Source organism: Crotalus tigris, unplaced genomic scaffold (genome assembly GCF_016545835.1).
Source record: "Crotalus tigris isolate CLP2741 ecotype Arizona unplaced genomic scaffold, ASM1654583v1 scf7180000019173.45859301935:6455823, whole genome shotgun sequence".
Taxonomy (NCBI): domain Eukaryota; kingdom Metazoa; phylum Chordata; class Lepidosauria; order Squamata; family Viperidae; genus Crotalus; species Crotalus tigris.
The window spans coordinates 5,126,008-5,152,135 of NW_024097414.1; the positions used below are offsets into that span (position 1 = coordinate 5,126,008).

A 26,128-nucleotide genomic window follows, 5' to 3' on the forward strand; every position below is an offset into this window, starting at 1 on the left:
ATGGGAAAGAAAGACTAACGGGGAGGAAAAACGAGAACTAATTAAAAATATTAAAAATCAGCAATGAAGACTCCAATCAAATCGCCGGAGAAAGAATGCCAGAATGCTAAACAAAGGAAAGGTTTTAAAGTGTAGTAATAAGCTTTGTGAGATACTATCCTGTCAAGAAATACAACTGCAGAAGTTAACAAAGGAGTATTTCAGTCTCTTCCAGCTAAGAATAACATCCAGCCGAAATGACAGTAAAGTCTTTTTCCAATTTCCTAATCAGCTCTATCTGAGAAGGATGAGGAGGGGCGGGAAGTGTAGCATTAACTATAGGCAGTGCTCAATTTACAACTACAATTAGGACCCAGTTTCACAACCTTATTTTTGCCATGGTTGCTGAGTGAATCACTGCAGTTAAGTGAACCAGATGGTCGTTAAATGAATCTGTCATCTTCCATCAACTTTGCTGGTCGGACAACAGCTAGGGAGGACGCTAATGGCGATCACATGCCCTGGTATGGTCGTAAGGGTGAGGACTGGATGCAAGGCACTTTTTTCACTGCTGTTGTAACTCTGAGCAGTCACAGTAAGATGACGTCTACCTGCAACTACTACTGGAAATGCGACATTATTCCAGCATTGTGTACATTTGTCTTCCCATAAGTGCTCCATCCAAATAAACAGACATTCTTGGTCTCGCCAAGTCAACCGGGGCTTCTCCAATATTTTTCTATCCCAAACTGAGCGTCAAGATGGGCTACTCGTGACCGGAGACCTAGCGGCAGCCACAGCCCCTCCAGAGGATGATGTGCTTCCCAACAGCCATTTCCTTCTCACCTCTTGTTCCCCAGCATGTTTCTATAATGGACTACACAATTAAGAGAGCCACAGCCTGCTTGTGCATCATTCTGGCAGGACTTCACCAAGGGGATCGAATGTTAAGTGAGGCTATTTGCCCGTCTGCCTGCCTGCCGTGACCCTTTGACATTCGTCCACTCTGCTGTTTGTTCGGGATACCAATTCCTTCCCTCCGTTCCCCGCTCTTGCTTCTCCTCCCTCCCCCCACATTGTGTTTCTACCTGGTGGGGGCTTTCCCCCTCCTTTCTGACATGCACCTTGCTGATATGGTTTTCCCTGCTGTTTGGTCAACTCCGAGGTGTTAGCGGTGTTTCTTTAGCTCAATCTTTGCTGCAAAACAAAAAACAAAAAAACCCAAACCCAGCACTTGACCTTTTCTTTTTAACACCAGCAGCCCTGTCCCCTTTTACTCTGCTCCTCAACCAAATGAGGAACAGAGACTTTATGCCTCTTAAATTAGGCTTTCAAAATTATGCCATCCTTAGAAGCCAAAGGCTCTGGCATTGTTGATCTTGGTATCTAGGATTAAAGTCGCTTTCTTCTGGAGTAGCAGAAGAGTAGCCGAAATTATCTTGTAAAGCCATTGGGAGAATTAATTCTGCCTTCCTCTGCCTTCTCTCTCAGCCCTCCCCACACCTTCTCCAGGCTCTTTATCTCAAGTGATTGAAATTCTTGGGGGGGGGGGGAATGGTCCTGTAACATCTGCCAGCTGCCAAAGACAGATACACTATTGGCCAAGTGCATGAGCTCCTTGTGACAGCTAGGACAAAGGTTAATTATGTATTCTGTATATAGTTTTAATCACCTTAATCACAGTTATTCTGCTGCATTCCTGGCCATAACTTTTCTACAAGCAGGAGCACTTCAAGCGTGGCTTCAAGCATGGGGGAGGGGGGATAAAGAAGGGAGAAATATGGCAGATTACCCATGATGTACAGATGCTGAAACCATCAACAAAAGAAGATGCATCTGAGCCAAACTGGGGTGAATTTTCCAAACTGAGTTTTGTTGCTGTTGTTGTTTTACATCTATAGACAGAGTCTTGCCAGACTGAAGTGTCTACTATCTGCATCTACAATATGCTATGGGAACTATTGATGAGGGGCTGTCTTCACTCTCTTTCTCCCACACATGATCTCTGGCCTCAGTTGCCTCTTACTCCTCTGGAATCCACCCCCTCCCTTCTGGGGACCTACCTCCATATTGCTTAATCCTATTTTTGTAGGGGGAGGGGGTAATATTTGCATTAAAATTTGCATGCCCCGCAGGTTCTCTAAACATACGTATTTTTGTCCACACATTTACCTAATACAGGTTTTGCTTACAATTTCTCATAGTTCATTTCTTTTGGCATTTGCTTTAATGGATATGAAATATTTGCACAGTTTCTCCTTTATATAGATATTTTTAATTGGCAACCTTCATTTTGTCATTGTGAAGTCCAATATTTCAAACAATAGCTGCAGAACGCCTCCTAAATACATGTCCCACATCACACGTCAAAATTAATAATATGTCTCCCCGTCAACTCTCAAATGCATCAACTCTCAACGGATGTTGGTTATCAATCTTTTGGCCTTCATCTCCCTCTTCCTCACATCCTCTAAATAAAGCCAACAGTGAGTGGCATTCTTTGTCAATAATAGCTTCATATTATTCATCTCCACATGACATTGTGTGTGGGATTTTTTTTTGCAGAAATCTAATAAACATAGACTAGACGGCTATTCTTAAGACTTCCAAATAACTCTTTGGGGTTTTATTGTGCAAGACATCCTAAAGTGATTGCGATCTTGTGGTAATTCATACTTTTATTGATCGGTGAACATATGCAAGACTATCCCTGAATAGTATCAAATCGTCCCTATTGTATTTTAAGCTGTACTAGCTGAAGCAATATCTCTAACTTTTTTTTCTGTATTACACAATGAGTACAATATCCAATCTGAAATCTTCATAGCAACTAACAGTCGACAGAATATTGTCAACCCAACTTCTTCTATAAAGCTTTATGTTATTAAGAACAGCTCAATTTAGAACACGGAATGGGTAAGCTACAAGATAAATCTTGCTAAAGGAGTGAATAAGGACCTAATATAATATGATAAATGAGGTTATCTTCTAGGATTCCCTAATATCTATTTAAGAGAGCTTTTCAGTTCTGAATGGAGCATCGTGCTAGGTTTTCAAGATGCAAACTTGAGCCAGTACACAGGGTCCTCGATTTACAACATTTAGTGACCATTCAAAGATACCACGGCACTGAAAAAAGGGACTTGTCACATTTATGACCATCGCACATCCCCGTGGTCACATGATCAAAATTCACATGCTTGGCAACTGGTTCCTGTTTATGACAGTCGCACCGTCCGGGGGGGGGGTCACGTGATCCCCTTTTGTGACCTTCTGACACACAAAGTCGCTAACATAACAATTGCAATGATTCACTTAACAACTTGGGGAGAGAAAGGTCATGAAATGGGGCAAAACTCAATTAACAACTGTCTGTCGCTTAGCCACAGAAACTTTGGGCTGGTAAGTCAGGGACTACCTGTAGGTCAAACCTCCTTTATGACATCTGATCCACTCAAATATTTTCCCGAGGAATTCTTTCACGCAGTTGATCCTACGCAATTTGGATGTTGAAAAGAAAAGAAAAAAATAAGTAAATAAAGCAGCCGGTGCTAATCAGAAACAAGGCCATGAGCGGTTATTTATACAGTCCTTCCCCGGTTGAAATGTATTAAACCGTACTTCAAATTAGTCCTCAAACCCGGATAGTGAACTCTTAATTAGGTGTCACCTGTGATGTAAAGTCAGCGTTGATGAGACAGCTCTCATTCTCAGCTGCCACGACGTTTGGTTTCCTGATGCAGTTTCAGTCTCATTACACCAAAGGTTTTGTTCAACAGTATTTAATAACCCCAGTATTATCAAGAGACACATTCCTCCGGTAGGGATGATAATGTTTATTGGAATAAATTATGCAGCGCATTTCCCTGGAATCAATGACTAGTGACAAGTTTGTTTACTGTTCATTAGCAAACAATAAAAAGGTATCGCCGCAGCTGAATAATACTGAGGTGACTTGATTGTATTCCTTACCAGTTATTGCAAGGCGACCTATAACTCATCTGAGATTTGGGGGCATTTATTCTGCACTTCGCACAGAATAAATCTGCCGTGACTCGTTTTGGCAGATAGATGTGCTCAGCGGTCACGTCCAAAAATTACGTCATGTTTGTAAAATGGGTGTAGGGCTGGGAGGGTAGATGAGAAGGAATGGTCTGACGTAATTAGCACCAAAATGATATCAATCGTAAGCAATTGTCCAGCGGGATGTGATTTTTGCCTCTCTGTTAAGCAAACATGCTCAGCCCACATCAGGAAATGAAAAGGGCATTGTGTAAATTACAGTTGTTGTCATTTTAAATCAAAAGTGATATTATGAGGGGTGTATTCTCGAACAGGAATATAGAGTCATAAAAGTGATTTATGATCATTTTTCACAGTTACGAATGTTGCAGCAGCAGCAGCAGCAGTAGTAGTACTAGTAGTTGGAAGGGACCTTGGAGGTCATCTAGTTTTAGCCTTCAGTCCTGTGATCATCTCTGTTGCTCTTCTCCGTACTCTTTCTAGAGTCTCAACATCTTTTTTATATCGTACTTGATTGGACATATATACTTCTCTGCTTTCATTATACAGTTGAGACACTTTCTTCTAAATACTTTCTCTTAAATGCCTGGAAATAGTTCAGAATTAATACTATACTGCAAATAACTGCATCGTGGCCCTCAGTGGGCTGAAGGAATTTTTGGACCTGCCAATCAAATCTCCATTATTTGTGGCCATAAGATATGGAACACTGCAGCATAAGCTCAGTTAATATGGTGAGCATGGAGACCCAGCCACCCCCTTCACTATTTCTGCTGGTCACTAAGCATGATCCTTTCCCACCAGCCAGATCACGAGTCCCTTTATTTGAACTTCTCCCTTTTCTCCTCATACATTTTTTGGAGCATTGGTGACCTTAAATTACTGCTGCCATTAATTATCAAATAAATAATCCGAGAACCTCAAACTGAAAGAAATTTGTTTTGCCAATACATGCCCATTAAAAAATGGGTAGTGCAACAGCAAATGTCAAACATGACAGCAGCTGTCAGTGAGCAAAACTGAGGCAGACTCTTAACTTCCAACATAAAAAATAAAATAAATAAAATAAAAAATTGACTGCCTGACTGAGCCGATCTATTCTCAGAGCTTAAACCCCATTACAAAATAAGACCCATCTTGACAAGCATCAACCAGCAAGTGTTCAGATGAATTTGACCCTGAGAAAGAATAATATATGATGTGTGGATTTTTGCCTATGAATTATAAATTTACTGGACCGATTAAATGAATTTTAAATTGTGTAAATGCTACAGTGCATGATTGCTGCTAATAAGAAATTGATGTACAAAGTGCGAAGCTAAATGTATGTACGTATGAGTCATATTATTTGACTTTAATGTCGCTCTTCTCTCGGTTAATGCTTCACAAAGTGAACCTGAATATAATGTGCTTATTCCCACCTCAGCAAGGCTCTGTCATGCTTGGCTCTGTCTCTGGGTGAATTCTTTTAATTTATTTATTTGTCACTTTTATGAAGCTGCCCAACTCACAAACAAGCGAACTCAGGGCAGCGCGAATAAGACGAGAAAAAAAAGTAGTATATAATAAACAGTGATTGACTAGAATAGAATAATAACATTATTGCCACTTGAAATGTACAGTAAATGGCATACATCAAAATGAAATTTCGTTACGTTCAGCTCTCAAAGAGTCACCACCTCTGATTAAAAAAAAACTTGAACAAACTTATAAAAATGCAAGTCTAAGAAATGTTACTAACATTGTCATTGATTCCCTGGGCTACCCAGGACTGATGGCACCTAAGGAAAATCTCTGCAGTCAGTTTAAGTGCAGGTTGCACTTGACTTATGAACATATTTGGGAAAAGAAATTCCATTGCTAAGCAAAGCGGTTGTTAAATGAGTCACACCCGATTTTTTTCGCCACCATTTTTAAGCAAATCACTGCAGTTGATAAGTACATTGTATGTTTGTTAAGGGAATCCAGCTTCCCCGTTGATTTTGTCTACTGGAAGTCAGTTTGTGGGGGTATCGAAAAGGTTAAATCACAGCCATGGAGCCAACATTTGTTAATCTGAGCCGTTTCGTTGCTCACAAAGTGGGCAGACAGAGGGAAGGACGAGAAACAATGGATGGAAACTGATCAAAGGGAGAAGCAACCTGGAATTAAGAAGAAACTTCCTGACACGGAGGACAATTAACCACTGGAACAGCTTGCCACCAGAAGTAGAGGGCGCTCCATCTCTGGAGGTTTTTAAGAAGAGACTGGACAGTCACCTATCTGAGACAATATAGGTTCTCCTGCTTAAGCAGGGGGCTGGACTAGAAGACCTCCAAGGTCCCTTCCAGCTTCTATTCTATTCTATTCTATTCTATTCTAGTCTAGTCTAGTCTAGTCTAGTCTAGTCTAGTCTAGTCTAGTCTAGTCTAGTCTATTCTAGTCTAGTCTATGTCACTTTTTTCCAGTGCCGTTGTAACTTCAAACAGTTGCTAAATAAATATGTTGAGGTCTATCCAGACATGTTATCTTCTCACTTGGGAAGGCAATGCAAATTTGAACCTCTCATTCATCCCTCTGACCTTCCTAGACCTTTTTTTTTTTCAACAAACCCATATTTTTATCCTTCTGTTATGAAAGAATGCTAATGAAAGTGTGCATTCAGCCCTGGCTGATCCATTTTCATCTTACCTGCAAATGAAATAAATACAAACTCTTCTAATTTAGCAATCAGGTAAGATAATTATACCCTCTGAACTATTTTCCCTTTTTTTCTTACTTACGTTCATTTCAATTAGAGACAGAAAAATTACTCCATGGGCTATCTGTAGTGATTAAAGCCCTTAATTTGTTCAGGCTGTTTCTTATAAATCACATCTGCAGCACCTCGAGAAAGATCTCATCCAATCTTTCCTCATTCTTCTTCCATTATTTTTACTATGAAACATGATCCTCTCCCTAAAAAAAGTGCTTAAGCATCTTTTCACCAAGGATCATAGCTTTGTTTTCAGGGATGCTCTCAAAAAACAGAAACCTTTTCAAACTTAGAAATACTCTACCAGATATTTCTAATAGAAGGCCAAGTTCATAAATGTAAAAATAATAAGAATTTTTTTTTACAAAATATCTATTATAGCTCTTTAAAAAACCAAACTCCTTCGCCACTATCTGTACTACTACATTGTATTGTATAATTTGTCTCTTGGAAACTCTAATCAGGCCCAAATTTCAGCCTGAGTTATTAGCCAGGACATCTTTGGGAAAAATAAAATCTGGCTTATAAACTTCCTGGTGTAATCAAAGATAAAAAGAGCATTTGTATAATTCTGAAGGTCCCTTCAAACTGAGTCACTAAAACCACAAGAGTCCGTTTCAGATTTCTGCATTTGCAGAGGTCAAAGTCTCTATTGGATTTTCTTAATTTGATATTCATCCCCTTTTTCTGGGGACTCGCTTCTGCTCACCTTTGCATCCAGCCTAAAATGATAAATACCCTTTTAAAGTATGGAGACCACTTAATCCATACCGTTTCCCTCACAATTTCCATTTCTCTAATGGAAATGTTCACCAGCTGATTGGCTTTTACTCTCTCGAGAAATAAGGTGCAGTGCTCATACATCTGCCTCCTCAATCTCCAGTTTGGGGGTAAGTCACAGACTGCTATGCTGATTGATAGACATCTGTCCACCGTGCAAAGGTAGACAGATGGACAGCCCTACCATTCGGTAAAATGAGGCAGCCAAAGTCATCTCACTAGCTTTTCTTGGATGGAGGACATAGTTCTGAGTTTCAGCCTTGTAGAACGGGGGTGTCCAACCTTGGCAACGTTAAGATCTGTGGACTTCAGCTGCCAGAATTCCCCAGTCAGCATGGAGTGAAGTCCACAGGTCTAAAAGTTCAAGCTTGCTGAAGAAGATGCTATCTCCTAAGCAACTGTGTGTCAGGTCTGCCATCTTCAGCTTCTTTGTCTTGCTGGCATCCTGCCATAAATTGCAAGGGAGGAAGGAGAAGGAATTTGGGACAGTAACATACGGGCCTGAGAATGAGATGACAAACAGTGGAAGGGAAGGCATGTTGACAAGAATCAGAGGTGCCAAACTGGAATAAACCAGCCTCCAAGGACATCTGGCCTGGGAACTGAATGTGAAACTGCAGTGAGAGGCACCAAACATCTGAGCCGTTCCCAGACATCCCAAAGGCATCCTATTGGACAGGGAAAGGGGATATCCAGATCTAGCTTCACTTTCGCTGCAACCACTTAGCTTTAGTAAAAGAACCTTTCACTTCAATCAAGTGGAGCTGAGGGTTTTTCTTTCCTAAATGTTTAAGTTGGGGCAGGTCTGACACTATGGAAGAACGTTGCCAGAATACACACATACAAAGCACACACACAATCCTCCCTCCTCCTCCCTACTCATATATGTCTTGTGTGTATATATAAAATTGGATAAGTGCCGTCTTCTTTGCCTCGGGCAGAAAAATATATTAGGCACATCCAGGAATTAGGGCATGCATATAATCATGTGCATAAGTAGCGGTGGTGCTTTTTAAGTGCATCGCCAAGCTCCTAAAACTTAATTTCAAAACACATTGAATTAAATATTCTTCTGGATCATCCCCTAAGACAGTAACAAGTGTTAAATGGGAGAACTCTGTCAATCCCTAGCCCACCACATTCCTCTCCAGCCCATCTGAAGTAATGAGGGCTTTGGGTGCGAAGGTTTAGGGCTTCCGTCGTAACCTGCCTCTAGATCGTATAACTTTCATAGCAGGTTAATCCGCCTTTATTTGCGAGGCTGTTATTAAAAATATGACTGGCAAGTGTTCCCATCACAAAGATTACTAATCTAAATTGCAGTTCACCGGGGATTAATATTTTGAAAATATTGGCCCATTAAAGTAACTGCTTATGACAAATCTAATATCTACCACAGATTAGTTTTGAGCTTGCAGAGAGATTGAGGTCTAAAGCAGGTGCAAATACTCTAGCAAGAAGCTGTAAAGCACCCAAAATGCTTTCAAGATTATTAATGAGAAACTGAAATGAATCACCAGCCAATATAGTGCAATATAAACACAAAGACTTGCTCATTATTGGAGGTTTTTTTCCTACTTTGCCAGCACAAATAACTGGATGTTAAATCATTCTTGAATTTTAAGGAAGCCTTTAAATCATGCTTTTTAAATATAGTTATAGAACACATGCACATCCAATGCAGCTGCACATTTACACTAATCTTCAGCATAAAAAAAATCACACAACTAACTACTCGTTTCTCACTTTTGCTTACAACAGCGGAGTCGTTATATACTCGTGTAAGGCATATTATTAGGCGACATATTATTTCAAACATTTCTGAATGTATACAATCTTGTACATTCTATAAGTCTAAGTTTGCACAGACATATGCATTTTGTACTCTTTAAGGCCTTCCATTTCCAACATCACAAAAGGATGACTAAATTAAATGCATAAAAAGAAAATTTAATATGTCTCCTTACATGAGCAATCAGAAGCCAATGTATTTATGTACGCTCGTAGATCTTTTGCTTTCAGAGAAAGCGAAACTGCTGATGGAGCATTCCTTCCAAAGCTCTCCTCGACTGATGGGTTGTATGATCACGGAGACTATGCAAAAGATCACTTGCTAAAGGTTGTTGTGAATCATTTGCAAGATCACCAAGTCGGTGTGACGATGCAATTAGGAAAAAAATATCATCATACCTCAGTTTTGGAAGGAGGTTAATTTGATCCGAGCACCTTTTTCCAAAGTTCTGGATGAGCTTCTGGTCATCCTGCCCTTGTGTGGACCCTACCAAGTACTTTCTCGGAAACCACTCAGAAAAGCAGGCAAATCATATCAGTGAAGGTAAATAATCATTGATTGTCCAAGACACAATCAGTTATTATTTTGTTCCAGTATTTGAGAATGGGGGGGGGGTGTCAACTTGTTTTCCAAAGTACCAGAAGGCAAGACAAGAATCAATGGATGGAAACTAATCAGGGAGAGAAGCAATCTGGAATTAAGGAATTAACAGTGAGAACAATTAACCAGTGGAATGACTTGCCTCCAGAGGTTGTGGGTGCTCCATCAATGGAGGCTTTTCAGAAAAGTCTGGACAGCCATTTTGTCTGGAAAGGTATAGGGTCTCCTGCTTGAGCAGGGGGTTGGATTAGAAGACCTCCAAGGTCCATTCCAGCTTTATTCTGTAATTCACTAAGAACTTAACTGATTGTATAGATGAAGAGAGGCAGTTGTGGCTATTCACAACTTCATTACAATCAGGTATCTGGATAATTTGTTGGTAAATTGTCACATGTCTATTAAAACGATTTCTTCATGGAAGCCATTGATCAAAATATACCAGCAATGCTAACTCAATGTTATTGGCGTCAATTAATTATCTAAAACTAATATGCAAGCATGGCTATGGTCTCAGATGGATTTTCTTTAGGGGGTTGCCACCCCCTTCCGCCTCCCAGCACAGTACAGTGAATGCCAAAAGCTGAAAACAATACCAGACGGATCCGAGATTTGTGTATACAAGAAACATATCAATATCAATATCTATACAAAGATGTATGAGTCTTGCTCGCTCACTAGCTGTGAAATGAAGGTTTCTATAATAAATAGACAATACCCCCACTAGTAGTTAAAAGGAAGAAACAGCTATAATCACACATTGCTCCTAGAAGAAAGAAGCTGAAAACACCAGCCTGAAGATGTTGAATGGGACTTCATCGAAACGTCGCCAAGACACTTCCAATTTGACGTGGGAGAAAACCCGAATAACCAAAGACCTACATAAAACACCCGCAAAAACCTCAGAATATATAACCTCAGAATATATATATATATATATATATATATATATATATATATATATATATATATATATATATGTGTGTGTGTGTGTGTGTGTGTGTGTGTGTGTGTGTGTGTGTGTATGTGGGTCTTTGGTTATATATATGCATATGGTTTGATTCAGAGAGAGATTACATTTTTTGCAGATTTCTCTTAAACCAGGAGATAATCCATCTCTACTTTCTGTCAGGATCTTGGCAGCCACCAGCAACCTGCACCTAAATAAGCAATTTATTTAGTATTCCATGGCCAAAAACTCAGCAAGTAGAAAAAAAACCAACAAGAAGAAAGATGGCTCTCTCCTTGGGAAATGAAGACCCAAGCTGGTATATCAAGACTCTCAAGACAGAAAGTCAGTAAACTCCAAGAAGGGAATAAAAAAAAATCAACATCTGAATTTCTGCCCTTGATTTACAGCGCATGTGTTTTGTCATTTTTCTAGACCCTTTCATCTCCCTCGAAATGATTCCATTTAACCTCTCCGATCACCTTGAAAATATTATTTGCAATTGAAATCACTCACTACTAATTACCTGCCGCAACAGTTATGGGAATGTCACTTGATGTGATACTCAGGATAAACCTGCCCGAGTCTCAGTGTTTGAAAATCCATCATTTAATACCCTGCTTTTTGTTCTTTCTGCTTTTCTAGGTGTATTTAAAATCTGGAGTGCTCCAGGTGTGAAATGAGATTGCATCTGGAGAATGTCTAAACAGTTGTTACCTGTCTTTTTACCTGAAGCAGAACCTCAATTTGAGAATCCTCTTCCAGCAGAACATCTAATGAACATTGGGAAAAGGTGAGCTGGTTAGTGCTTTAGAATAGAATTTATCAACCTTGGTGACTTTAAGGTGGGTGAACCTCAACTCCCAGAATTCCCCAGCCAGCCATGCTGGCTAGGGAATTCTGGGAGTTGAAGTTCACCCATCTTAAAGCTACCGAATTTGAGAAGCACTGCCTTAAAACAAACTGGCAAGAAAAGTTGTCGTCTTGTCATGACTAGATTTTGTACAGCAATCCCCTTCTTCAAATATTTTTAAGGACTGGTTAAAGTAGACTCTCCTCGTCCATAATATCTGAGAAAGAAAAGGAAGTGGGATTCCAGGCTTCTAGGGACTTAGACTGAACCTAATTGCTTAATTTGTTTTTTCTCGCCATGGGTACAAAATGCTGATGCTAGCCGCCAAGCAGCTTGAATATGCAGGACATGGGGAACAATGAAAATTTGAGGGTTACCCATCTTCATTGGGCAGTGAAATAGATTTATTTTTCTGTTATTCAGTGGAAGGCTCAGAGACAATATTTGGTCCCAATAGGCTTTGCCCTGAGAGCTCACCACTTGAGAAGTTTTAGCAAGCAAGAGTATGTACGTCACCTGGGAAATATGAATTCTGATCATCCAATAAACCCAGGGAATTTGTCCCCGCGATAGAACTCTAGAGGGGAACCACAATTTTGTTTGATGATACTAAGCGTTTTCTTCTGTTAAAATTCTCATCGCGATGTTGCATCCATCGCCTAGGGAATGTTATTAATTATTAATTACATGATTAACATTACACATCCCCTCCTCTTCCGTATGTTTAACGTCCTAAGAGGATGCCAAAAGAAAGAAAAACTGTATGCATATGTTTACATTTTGAGGGGAAAATAAAAACAGCTGTCTTAGCTACTTGACGCCCTCTTTTTCTTAATGGGAAATTTTAGCTTACATCAACCGCTTGCGCCTTGTGGGACTGCAAAGACCTTCTTTGCTAAGAAATAATGGGACAGGCGGAGAAAAAAGTGAGTGACATTTTTATAATGGATTTGATTTAAAACAAGTTATACGTAGATGATATTGGGGAAATGACCTCCATCCATCAACGGGACGCACATAACTTCCGTCACTATATGAAAGACATTACGGAGGGCTGAAGGCCCCCGAAAGATCTCCTGCCTGCACCCTGAAGAAATTAATGGGAGACATTTGAAGGCTACACAAAGCAGATAAACAGGAGATGGGCAATTCATTTTATTAGAAGTGGTCTCGTAGAAGGAGTGGCGGAAGCAAAAAGAGGGATCAGCCTAGAATCCCTATGAAGTGAGTCCAACTCTCTTTGAGTGCCATTGTTTCTTATCTAACTCTGTCAACCCTCAGCTGAGAAGTTTCCTGGGCACAGGCTTTTAGCAATAAATCAGTTTAATGGAAACTTCAAGGTGGACTTGGTGTTTCACACCTGACAGGTCCTCCTCTAGGAACAGTGGTTATTCAATCCATTAAAAATAAAGCAAAGAAAGTGGAAATGATTTAAGTCAAATGTCAAGTCAAATGTCTATGGAGATCCTTTATCATCTAGGTCATGGTTGTGCCAAAGGTGTTTTCCAAGAGGCAACTGGGCTTTCTTATTTTTTTTCCCTTGCAAACATTTCACTTCTGATCTTGTTCAGAACTGAAGAAACTTCTTGTATGAGAAGAACTGAATTGAAGTTTTCGGATGAAGAAAAGTTGAAGAAGTGTCTTAGATGAAAAGCAAAATGTTCTCAAGGGAAAAAAAACAAGAAAGTCCAGTTGTCTCTTGGTATAGCCAAGTCAGAAAGGTGCTGGGATGAGGCCAAAGGCAAAGGATCAACAGAAATTATTAACAGTTAGACCATATTGATATAGATTGTCTCAACATTTTGGGGGAGGGAGGAACTACATTCTGCATTATTTTACATAAACAGAAATACAGATGGTTTGGTTTTTTTTGCACCCAACACTAAAATAGAGATCGGCAACATGTTTATCTTTCACTAAACCTGTTTTGAGGAACCCCCAGTTGAGATGCATTTTGATGAAAAGGAAAGGCTAACTCACAAGGAGCCCTTCAAATAATTCTAGTTTATTTATGCTAGGGTAGGCAAGCATTTGGAGAAAGTGACAGCTTCTTGATTATGGGTTATTTGTGGTTAGTCATCTAACAGCCTAAGAAAATAGTCTCGGTGGGACATTACAGTTCAGTTTTAATGAAATTCCTGGCTTGATAATAGAATAAATGCCATTTATTACTTGGGATTTTTAACCTTTAACTATGGCCTTGTAGCTAGTCTAGCGACTGCAGTAATTTTATTGAGAGCCTGACAATAGCCAACGTTATTTTTATAATCCAGCTGTCTGCATCCCTAAATGTCAGTTTTCATTAAAATCTGGGTTTTATGACAGCAGAAAGAAGACGGGCCTCTTGGATAGCCAAATTTGAAATTATGCCTCTCTTCTGCCTAAGCCAGCCAGCTTTCCATAGCCCAGGCAAAGCTATTATTACGGCCGCTGTACTCTTGGCCTGGATGCTACAGCGCGCCGCTTCTTTCCATCCATGATCATGTTGGGCCATCAACTCTCATGCAGCATATAAGCTACTTCCAGAGTTATGGAGACAAAATGAGTGATAACTGTATTCTCCATAAGGTTGGAAAATGATCAGGAAACTATGGCCCTGTAATACGAACAGGGCATTATCAGGTAGAGGAAAGGTAATCTGCATTTTAGAATTCAACAAAATATTTATTTTTCACACTGAAAATGTGTTGTTTACCATCAGTGAATATTCTATTATCATTAGTAAATCATTTTATTTTATTTTTTCTTTCAGCACATTAAAAAGATCCGGCAACAGCAAGCACACACAAACGCACAAACACATATATGTATATATGTATACATACATACACACACACACACACACACACACACAAACATCCCCACGCACATATAGCAATTATGTTTTTTTAATTCAGAATGGAATTCCACAGATGGCCTGTCTAATTGATGTGTGTCGTGTTTTATAAAATAATTAATAATTTCTGGGTAAATTCAATTTTGTGTTTTCCTTCTTTGGCTTCCAAGAAGCTCTTACCACAACGTTTCAATTCAAGCACAGCAACAAGACAGCAGAAACCAATCTTTTCAATGAATGCAATAACAAAAGCGATTAGAGATTGAGAAAGACTAATTCCATGTGCCAGATATAAATAAAGGACTTAGAAAGAAGTCCCAACTGGCTTCTACAGTGCAGGAAAAAGCAATATGTCCAGATTCAATATAAATACTGTATGTGGTATTTACAAATCATACTTTTAAATGTTAATTTCTTGAAGTCAACTTTACAAAGCATCCTCAAAGCATTTTTTTTTGTTTAGCAATATGACATAATAATGGTTTGCATGCAAACAATTAGGAGAAAAAAACAGCTATTAATGTTCCTTGCGAAAGAATTTGTAGTATCTGTTAATAAATAACAGACATTTCATCATGCAGCTGAGTTACATTATTAGTGCACTGATAATGTTACTCAGTTGGATAATGAAATGTCTGCAAGAAAACCACCAAGCTCAGAGAGCACCAAGGAGCCCACGGATCAATCCTGAGCTACAAATATTCTCTTCTATTAGTATCGGCAAACAATCAAGCAGTAAACAATGCTGTAATCAAGGAAGACCACACCTCCACCAAATAGCAGGGCAAGCTACTGTATATAAGTAGAAAGCAAACCCCTCTCCCTTCTAGCACTGATAATGTTCCCTAGGTGGGTCATGAAACGTCTGCAAGAAAACCACCAAACTCAGAGACCACCAAGGACCTCACAATCCTCCTCCTCCTCCTCCTCCTCCTCCTCCTCCTCCTCCTCCTCCTCCTCCTCCTCCTCCTCCTCCTCCTCCTCCTCCTCCTCTTCCCGAGCTACAAACAGTCTCTTCTATTGGATTCTTTTGGGAACAGTGCCATTCTCATTCACAAACAATGCAAACATCTCAATCTGAAGGGTGTACAAGAGGTTCTTTGCGTTTTCCACAACATAAAGAACAATGGCTTCCTTTTCTTGTTCAACACTTGAAAACATGATCTCTGATCGATTGTATGGGGTACTCTGCAAAGAGAACATCACCACATATCAAAGCAAGGCCAGATGGAAAACAAGACACACACTGAGTTGGCCTAGCTGTATTCCTCTTTTATTTTCCAGATTGAGAATTAATTAAACAAGGAACTCTTCCACCACCCTTCCACTCTCTTTTCTTCAGGTGTATGTATATTAGCCTCCTTTGAAGTTCAGAGGCAGCATGAAAAATATTCCTTTGTCAAGAGAAGGGCAGTACGTTTTGAATTGCTTTTTACCAGATATTATACATATAGATCTAGCTTAGCTCCAAAACACTTGTACAGCTACTTGAAATTAGCTTTCTGGATGACAAAGGAATATTGAAGGATTGCTCAAGCATAAAGCCGATATTCGTGAGCTACAGAAAGAACAAATTGCTGCAGATTTTTTTTTTCTCCTTCAGAATTTTGTTTGACAGGAAGAAACCTTAAAGGTTATCAAGAAAGTGTGCGTGGGGGGGGGGATGAAATGTTATTATTCCACAGATGGATTTAAACATGGCATAACTCATAAGACTGATTTTGCTCTATATGTTATATTTGGTGTAGGAATCAAAGCTGTGCGACATTGCAGAAACATCCAGTCCTCTCACAACTTCTCTTTGCTGTAGTTTCTTCTTCGATGAGAAAAAAAAAAATAAGCTTGAGGATTAATTTCATTTTAGCCAAAGTAATCCATGAAAGTGAAGCAAGGAGTAGGAGCTATTTGATGCAATGAATCTGGGGCTTCTGTTCTTTTTCTCTATCTGCCACTGAGTCACCTGGAATTCTGTGTCGAAAAATCATACAATATAGGTAGCCCTTCCTGATTTAGCAACTGCAGTTGGGACCGGCAACTTGGCCCTTAAGCGATGTGATTGCTTTGTGAAACCATAATTGTGTTTATAATCTGTTTTCAGCTTTCCTCCACTGTACAGACCTGCAAGGGTGATGCTTCCATCACTGTTGTGACTGCAAAACACCACCGAACGAGGATTCCCCATAATGCACTTCAGGGGACCCCAGTCATCTTCAACATGTTTGAGTCTGCTCTATTGTTAAAAATCTCAAGAATAGAATCTGGCCGTTTAGCAAGATTTAGCAAATGATACCTCTGGTGCAGGAATGGTTTTGATCTGCAGAACAAGGGCTGTGGGGGAAAACGTTGCCGAGGGAGAGGCAAATATTATTGAGAATGATAAGATTTATATAATAAAACAGGGCTTTGGGACTAAATTTTCGAAGGAATGGGGCAGGAATCTTTTTTGTCTGGATGGTTTAAGAAACACAGCAAGAGGCCTACTGGGTCAGACCAAAAGAAGAGTTTGTGCAAGACATTTCCCACAATTCTTTGCCATTGTTCATGCTGGTTGAGGTTGCTGGGAATTGGTAAAATACTTCGGGTCTGTTTCCACAATGGCCAGTCTGTAAGAGAAGAGCAGGCAGAGCCTGCGAGTGGAGTCAAGAGAGGAATCAACCGAGAATCACTACATTCCCACAAGCAGTCCAATCTCTCTTGAATTCTGTAAACTCTTATCTAGTGCCAGTTTAGTGCTGAACGTTAGTTGACTAGATTCTTATGTGTAGATATAACCAATAAACCAGCTTAAGTGGGGCTTAACGTGTGGTCCTGATTCTTCATGCCTGACACAGTCAGATACCCTGAGAAATCCACACGCATAGGGAAAAAACAGAATATCCAGCAAACTCTCTTCTTTGTTGACTATTATTCAGACCCAGACTCAATTTTTGGAGAGTTTTTCCAGCTTCTTATGGAAGGGTTTAAGGTCAGGGCTATGGTGCCCCAAATCTTCCATATGCCTTCCCTAATTTTATGCAACTTTTATCCATACTCTGCATCCCAAATAGCACATCCACATAACATCCAGGCAATTCCATTGAATATACTGCTTTAATATTTCCCACTTTTAAAATTCAGGCTATGATTTAACTCAGAGCCTTTATTGGCTGCCATCCCATGGATAGAAATGGGTCCTGGTGCTTCTTTTTTTGTTAATTAACATTTAGAATGTTTTTTTTACCCAAGCGAGTTTGTGCATGTTGATGAACCACAATATAACTCGATTATTTTCAGGGCCAATCGCCTATTTTTAACAGGCCATCTTGTTGCCTGGCTCACCAAAAATGAAATCTGTGACATCTAGACATCAGGAGAAAATATATATATATATATATATCAGCCTATCAAGTTCAAATCACAGCTCTATAAGTAGGAAGCCTCAATCCATTTTTAATCCTGTCAACCAGAGACATGCTCAATGAGAAACATGTGATTTTTTAAAAACATTTTTTTGCACATATTTATCATACCTACATATTTATTTAGTATAATTAAATCCACAGAGGCATAATCCATATGTAGAAGTGCAGTACAATGAGAAAATTGTTAGCCCAGGGTGAATCTCATGAACTGGTAGAGCAGTCAACATAGGGACAATGCCCTATTGTTAGAAAGCTTGCATGAGGATTAAGGAATAAATTAATCGCTAAAGACTTTGATGAAAGAGCTGTTTATTATAGATACCAGGCCTCTTCATGCCCTGAAATGAAGACCCAGGGCAAAGTGATATCCTTATATTAAAAATTAATTACCATACGACCAAACCAAGGGTGTAATTTTATTCCTTTCACTACTTTCATATTATCAGCAAGACAATAGATTCTTTTCTTTGCAATGCTTGGGAGATTATTTATCTCCATTAAACAATGGGCTATATCATCTATGGATTTCCCAGAACCAGTGGCTGGACAGACTTTTTAAACTTTCATCCATCACGTTTTGCCTTTTTTTAAAAGCCTGCATTGGAAGGGGAGAAAAAAAATAAGACATCTAAATGTGAAAAAAAGCATGCAGCTCCTAACATTGTGAATTGTGGCAGAGAATATTTACTTTATTAATAATCTGCCAGATGTCACTCTTTCCTTACAGCAAAGCCTGAAATGGCACCACCAATTAGCAGAGTAGCAAAACCCAACCTGGTGCCAAAAAAGATTACTGATGAGTATCATTTTCAAACTTGCCTCTTAGTCATTTGCTCAAGTTAGACTCTTGGTGTTTTTTAATAAACTTTTTGAAGAGTTTATTAAACTCTTGTATGGTTAACAGTTTGAAAAGTAATTCACTTTGCTTATAAAAGAGATCAAAATGACCACTGATCTTCAGGTCATTGTCGATCCAATTCAAAATGGTTTAGTAACAGTTCTTGATTTTCTATCCTTTGATTCTCAATTAACAAAAAAGAAAACGAAAGAAACTTGAAGATGCTCGGTTTTAAGATCTTGAAAACGTGCGGGAGAGAGTACTCCAGTTGTGGTAGTGAGATCAATTCACTTGGATGATTTTGGCATCCTTGTCAGGCACAAGCGGCCAGACCCACACGTGTAAAGTTTCGTCTAACTACTTCATTGTTCTCTGCCTATAATACAGGAATCTCTCTAGACTTCACCTGAGAAAGACCAGAGTAAGGTTCAAAGCCTTTGGGGGGAGAGGTGTCAAATCTTTTCCTCCTGTGTTTACATGAATCTAGGCTTGAGTTCTCAACCCAAGTGGGACAGTTGCCCCCCCCCCCTTTCTAATGAGCTTCAGTTGGCTTTGGGAGAAAAAAAGACTTCCAAAGCAGTTAAATACCGTATGTCTCTCTTGACTGTCATTTGTTACTTTTATGGTCTTGATATTTAAACATTCTTCCTGCTGCCATTTTTCATGGTGGAGAAATTTAACTTACTTTAAATTACGGCGTTTATTGCGGATCAGCCCCAGCATCTGGCGTGCCAAAAGCTTGTTTTGTAAATCAATTAAATTGAGGACATTAATAAGCAAAACGTTGAGACCTAGTATGGTCAGTATAATAGGGCCATCACTGAAATTAAACAGGGGTGGGAGTGGTGAGTGGGGTCAGATTGGGGCCAGGTGGAAGGAATTAATTCTTTGCCCAGCACGTAATTCAAGGATGGGAATGATGGTCTTCCAAAGGCAGTCACAGTTAGCAATTGGTATGGCTTGAAAAAGGGGTTGAATCAGGTAAGATGCCCCTTGGGGTGAGATCTGGCCTTCTACAGTGCCCTTAAAACCTGGCTCAGCCTGGCTCCCCAATGTGGGCATGTCACACTGGAAGTGATTAATGCATTGAGAGAAGACTCCACCTCCACCCACGGGCATCTTGCTCCCTTCCTTGGCCATCTTTGCTACTTTAAATGTTAACTTCAATATTCTTGTTGTTTTTACTTTTCTGCAAGCCGCCCAGAATCACTTCTAGGTGAGATGGACAGCATATCAATTTCATAATAAATAAAAATAAATAAAACTTGGCTCTCTACCTTAGATGAAGAATAGTCCTGGAGCAACATTTAATTCAGGCCTTTGGCCTCTCCGACTTCTCTGAATACTGGCATTTCTGACATTAAAGCATTATCAAAACTGTTGGAATCAAGTTTCCAACCTTTTTAGGGACCCTAACACACTGTAGGAGAAGTGGCAGAACCCGAGGGTAGAGTGAAAAGAGGAATCAACCTAGAATCGCTAGGTAGCCACAAGCAACCTTCCTTGAATTCTGTGCACCCTTATCTTAACTGCTAGCAAATGCTGACCCTCAGTTGAGAAGATCCCTGTGCATTGGTTGTTCCGCAATAGATCAGTGTGGTGTGGACTCGATGTTTCACACCTCACACAAACATACACACACACAGAGAATGCTGGATTTCCTGTTCTTCTTTTAGTCATTAACTTTTCAGCCACTCTTAGGAAACTTCCTTTTCTAAGGCCCCACAGCATGCATTGCCCCCTATGGAGTACTGTAAATGCTTTATTCCTATGGCCATAAGCCGGCTGTTCTCCAATGTTAATTAAGATCAGAAAATGAGCTGCAGAGTGCCTTAGTGGTTATGTAATACAGACCATTAAAGCCTGCTTTATAAACGAGTGTCATTAAATTCTAAGTATAGCGGCTTTTCTTGGGTAGCCAGGAAAAAAAAAGAAAGAAAGAAAGTTGAGAGGTTACACGTCAGAATTTATGCAAAAATTTTAAAACAACTTAGCAAGGCGCAGGGTAAAGCAATTACTAAGGCTATTTTACCAGGTGTAGCAAGCAAGCTGGAGCAAAAAGCTTTACAGTAATAGATTTCCAGATCTGGCCTCTTAGCCTGTGACTTCTGGTGGAATAACACGAGCAGAGGAGATAGAAAAGCTTTTGTACAAATTCTCCCCTCCAAGGTCTTTCTATTGTTTTATGAGATGGGTTCTTATATGACACCATTAGCAGGGTTGGGATATGTGTGTGTATGTATGTATGTATGTATGTATGTATGTATGTATGTATGTATATATACTTGCAATCACTGGAGCAACGAAATATTAGTGCCTCTTGCCTTCCGGACAGAAAATATTTCTTCCTTTCTCCTTATATTGGAATGAGCCTCCAAAGCAGGGCTGTCTAACCCTGGCACCTCTAACACTTGTGGACTAAATAAATGAATAAACAGCTTCTCTTTTTGCGCTCTGTTTGTCAAAATGACGGTACTCACTTGTCACGTTCAGGTAAATCAACGGACTCGTCTTGTTCTCGCCATTCTTCTCATTGACTGCCTGGGCGTAGTAATTCCCAGCATCAGTTGGCAACGTTGCAAGAATGACCAACTGATTCTCTAGGGTGATGGTTCTGCATTGAGGGGAAAAAATAAGAGCGTGTTACTCACTTAGGACAAGACAATATTCGGACTGAGTATGCTGCAAAACGGGAGTAGTGCATCTCAACGGGAAGATGTTTATATGGCACTCAGAAGAAAACTTTTAAAGAATGATGGTATATCCATGGGTGAAAATCAGAATGTAGGTGACAGGAAATCTGGGAGCCTGGAAACCTGGTTTCCAGGGATGGCAGCAGTATCATTTCGCTCACAGGGATGACAGCCAGGCATAAAGGTTCACACCAATTAGTCATTCACAAATATTGATATGAAAAACTACTACAAAAGGGTGCTTGTTTTTTAAAACAAAGCTTTTCAAATCTCTGGGCTAAAAGAAAGAACTCTTTGGGGGTGGGGAAAATAATGCCAGGGGGAAAAAAATCAAAGGCAAGAGATTCTCAAGAGGCTTCCCTTCTGTTTTTAGGATGTGTTTAGCTCTTTTGGTTTCAGATACCAAGAGGTGATGCAAGTTGTTAATTAACATGCTCAGCTGGGAAGACATGGAGGGAATAAAAAGTAAAGATATTTACAAGTGACAGGAAATCTGGGAGCCTGGAAGCCTGGTTTCCAGGGATGGCAGCAGTATCATTTTGCTCACAGGGATGACAGCCAGGCAATTCACACCAATTAGTCATTCACAAATATTGATATGAAAAACTACTACAAAAGGGTGCTTGTTTTTTAAAATTTAATTGTAGCTATAGTCATTGGGGTCATAGCTTCTCAAAGAGTGATGAAATATCAGAGTCAAATGCACAATTTTCTCTTTTTGTAACAAAAGGCTATGGGTACTTTCCTTGTGAAACGTCTCCAACTATTTCTGTTCTAGATACCACTCTTATTCCTTACCCAATCCATTTTTAAATTAAAAATGAAACCCATTAATGGAGAAAAACAAACTTATGGAAGCTTTGAACTGTGGGGTCCTCGGTGCTCTCTGAGCTTGGCTGTTTTCTTGCAGATGTTTCATGACCCAATTAGGGAACGTCATCAGTGCTAGGAGGGAGGGGGGCTTGGTCTGTGAACAAACGTCTAGCACTGATGATGTTATCCATTCAGGTAATGAAAAGTCTGCAAGCAAACAAGAGCTCAGACAGCACCAAGGGCCCCGCAGCCCTCCACCACTCCACAAATCCCATTCCCTTCTATCGTTGATGATGCTACCTAATTGGGTCATGAAACATCTGCAAGAAAACTACCAATCTCAGAGAGCACCAAGGACCCCACAAAACCAAACCTTGGGTGATGCCCATTTCATATTCCAAAACAAAAAGGACAAAATGGCTCAGAATTCTACATGGATTTTTGAAGTCTGAGCAAGTTCCACCAATCCTAACCCAAGACTCAATATGTGGAGATACAGAAACTGAGTATGAGATGTAAGGTCAAGAATTGATGTGAAAATACTAAATAAGAAATGACAGCAGGAGATGAATCCACTAATAACACACTAAGCAACACTACTGCAACAAGGAGAGTGAACAACCAATGGAACAGCTTGCCTCCAGAAGTTGTGGGTGCTCCATCACTGGAGGCTTTAAAAAAAACCTGGACAATCACTTGTCTGAAATGATATAGGGTCTCCTGTTCAAGCAGGTGGTTGGATTAGAAGACCTCCAAGGTTCCTTCCAACTCTATTATTCTATGTTCAATGTTCTACTTGCAGAGAGGAGTGTGAGAGAGTGAGTTTTCAAGAGAGTCAAGCCATTGCATTTACCTGAACGGCCAAACCGATTTGAATCAATTAATCCCATTAGTTGTAGTCCATCAGCTAATTGATCGAGTCATTAAAGTGGTATACGGATAAATCAGTAAGAAGGATTTCTGTTTAGTTGAAGACTTCCATTTATCCTAGTAGATGATATGAGTTTATGGTGCAGTTCTGATCTCATTGTTTTGTTAACTGTCACATGCTATTGTAAACAGATCCATCACTCTGGAGCAAGAAGCTAATTGCTTCATGCTTTTATGATACGGCCATGTGAAAGAGGGCAAAGCCTTAGAAAAGACTGTCTTCTTAGATTTGGGTGAAGGTTGGAAAGAGGGCAATGTTCTTGAGCCAAGTCACAACCAGGATGCAAACTGACCATCAGTCACAACTAAAGGACAAAGCAGAAGGTAGATGGGCCTTTGGGCCACAAAGCACAGGCCCAGTTTGTTGATTAATCTAAGATAAAAAATAAATAAAAGGAACATTTAATGACAACTTGTGGACCCCTTTTTAAATTTGTTGGTACAGAAACTAAGACGTGAAACTGCAAATTAAAAAGCCACTCACTGAGACAGAACATGTTAAAAATAGGTACTTGTGTGCCTATATTTAAGGATTACTAAAGAGGAATCTTAAAATAATGTCCTTCTTAGGCTTCAATAGCTTCGTTAATCTGCGTAGGAGATGCATTCTTTTCTCCAAAGAGTACTAGGTTATTACTGGTTTTTTTCCCATAAATAATTTGTGTAAACTTATGTGGCTGGGGGATGATGTCAAGGATGAAAAATCAGAAGTACTTCCCAAAGGTGTACCCAGAATAGATTGCATTTGTTGTGTTACAATGAGACTTCCTTGGAAATACAAGCTGCCTTTCACCAAGGGCAACATTATTATTTTGTTGGGAAATGCCATAACATTCAGATAATTTCTGATGGAACCTGTGTTTTCCACCCAAAGGGATCAAGGCCGGGCTTTAATAGATTAGGATTAAGAGTTTTGCAGTAAATAAATGTATTTATAAACAAAAATATGAAAAAATAAGACTATGCACAAGCGTGCCCTGACGGGACTCTTGAGGAAAACAAGTGGAAGGCAACATCAGCCTCTGTGAATTATTGGAAATGACCCCTGGAATGAAAAGGACGCTAAGAGGGAAAGGAAAAACTACTTTATTGCCACCAGTTACAGCATTGTGTTTGCTTCCTGCCAGATGGTACCCTTATTCTCACATACACGATTAAAATACAGAAACTCGGTCCGAAATAACAATGTCTTTTACATCCTCTTTAACATTAGATCTGTGATTAAACACAGCAGGAAAACCGAAGTCAAAGGGCACACCTGTCCTCCTAAAACAAGCAATTCAGTCTAGCAAGGAGAGTGAAAAACACAAGGCAAAATATTCATGGCTTGCATCCAAGGATGCTGGGTCAGACATACTACAGACCCTGGTGCGCATTCCCTTTTTAGCAGTGTTTTCAAGAGTTTATTCTGCAGCATATGATATTTATGAAAATGCCAAACCACTTATTTTTTCAGGATTGTCTATTTGGAATATCAGTTTGCTCTCTCAAGCCCTCATATCCCTCATGGAGACCTGTTCTCCAATCCACCTGAGGGCAGCACAAGGAGTAACGGATCAAGGACACATCCAACCTAGAACTAAGAAGAACTTTCCTGACAGCGAGAGCAATTCATCCGTGGAATGGCTTGCCTTTGGAAGTTGTGGGTGCTCCATCACTGGTGGGTTTCAAGAAGAGAACTGGACAGCCATAGGGCAGGGGTCCTCAACCTTGTCAACTTTAAGACTTGTGGACTTCAACTCCCAGAACTGGCTGAGGAATTCTGGGAGTTGAAGTCCACAAGTCTTAAAGTTGATAAGGTTGAGGACCCCTGGTATAGGGTCTACTGCTTGGAGTAGAAGACCTCCATGGTTCCTTCCAACCACATTATTCTATATTCTAAAATTCAGGAAGAAACAGCATGGGTCAGGATATTTGAGGAACCACCTTTTCCTGATTACGTCTGCCCATCTTTTCTGTTCTGGATCCTGCCTGCTAAGGAGCTCCATCTAAGTGAGTCCCAGGAGATGGGTCTTTTCTGTTGTGGCACCCTCCCTGTAGAATATCATCCCCTCCATCACCATGCCAAGTAAGACTGGTCCCATCCTTGAGGTCCTTCTGGAAGTCTTTCAAAAATTGGTTAGGTTAACCAGCCTGCAGAGGGATTGGGGGGGAGAGTCCTCATGGAAATGGGGATCTAATGTGCTGGCTATATTATTATGTGCCACATCTTATATACATTCCCTTAATCCTTCAACTTTTATAATAATAATATGAATGTTTTAACTGTAGAGGTTTTTGTGTAATTATACTTTTTATGGTATTATTGCACATCACTCAGAGTTATGTTTTGAGAAATGGAGGGAGGAGATATAAATGTGATCAATCAATAAATAAATGGCATCTGCAAATGGAGCTCTTTAAAATGAGAAGTGGCCCTCCAATATCCACAGAGGCTTTATTCTTGACTCATGAGAGCATAACCAAGGGCATAAAGAAAAACGCACTTTTTTTGTACGTCCATAAAGTCATACTCTCCTCCCCCAGGGCTAAAACCACAGACAGGTGAGATAACCAAAGTCCAGGCTCTGTTTAGGAACCTTGGAAATTGCAAGATTCTAGAGATAATGAAGGCCTCCTGCCTATTTTTCCTAAACTCTGCAGGGCATATCAACCTGGGGAACAAAATCAACATTCGGATTAATGATTGGCTTATTAGTGTTTCTGTATTCAAGATATTCTGATGGAACCAGAATTCTGTCACCGGTAGGATAATTGTAGCTTTCACTTACATATAACCCTGAAACTCTCCGAAATCTCCCAAGACCAGATGCCAATTTAGAGAGGAAAAATCTCAGAAATAATCCTAAGTATTTGTTTGCGATTGGCTTTTTTACAAGACGCATCAAATGATGCATGCTTAAAAGACTA

The 26,128-nt window shown here is 39.9% G+C and overlaps 1 protein-coding gene across 2 annotated transcripts in view; it reads right to left on the reverse strand.

Annotated features, from left to right (window-relative positions):
* The window catches only part of SDK1 (sidekick cell adhesion molecule 1), a 301,817-nt gene that overhangs the window by 159,565 nt on the left and 116,124 nt on the right, over positions 1-26,128 (reverse strand). For both annotated transcript variants that reach the window (XM_039360268.1, XM_039360267.1), the window contains exon 5: positions 21,263-21,396. In XM_039360268.1, the coding sequence (XP_039216202.1) occupies positions 21,263-21,396 (134 nt within the window). The remainder of the gene's footprint in view (positions 1-21,262; positions 21,397-26,128) is intronic.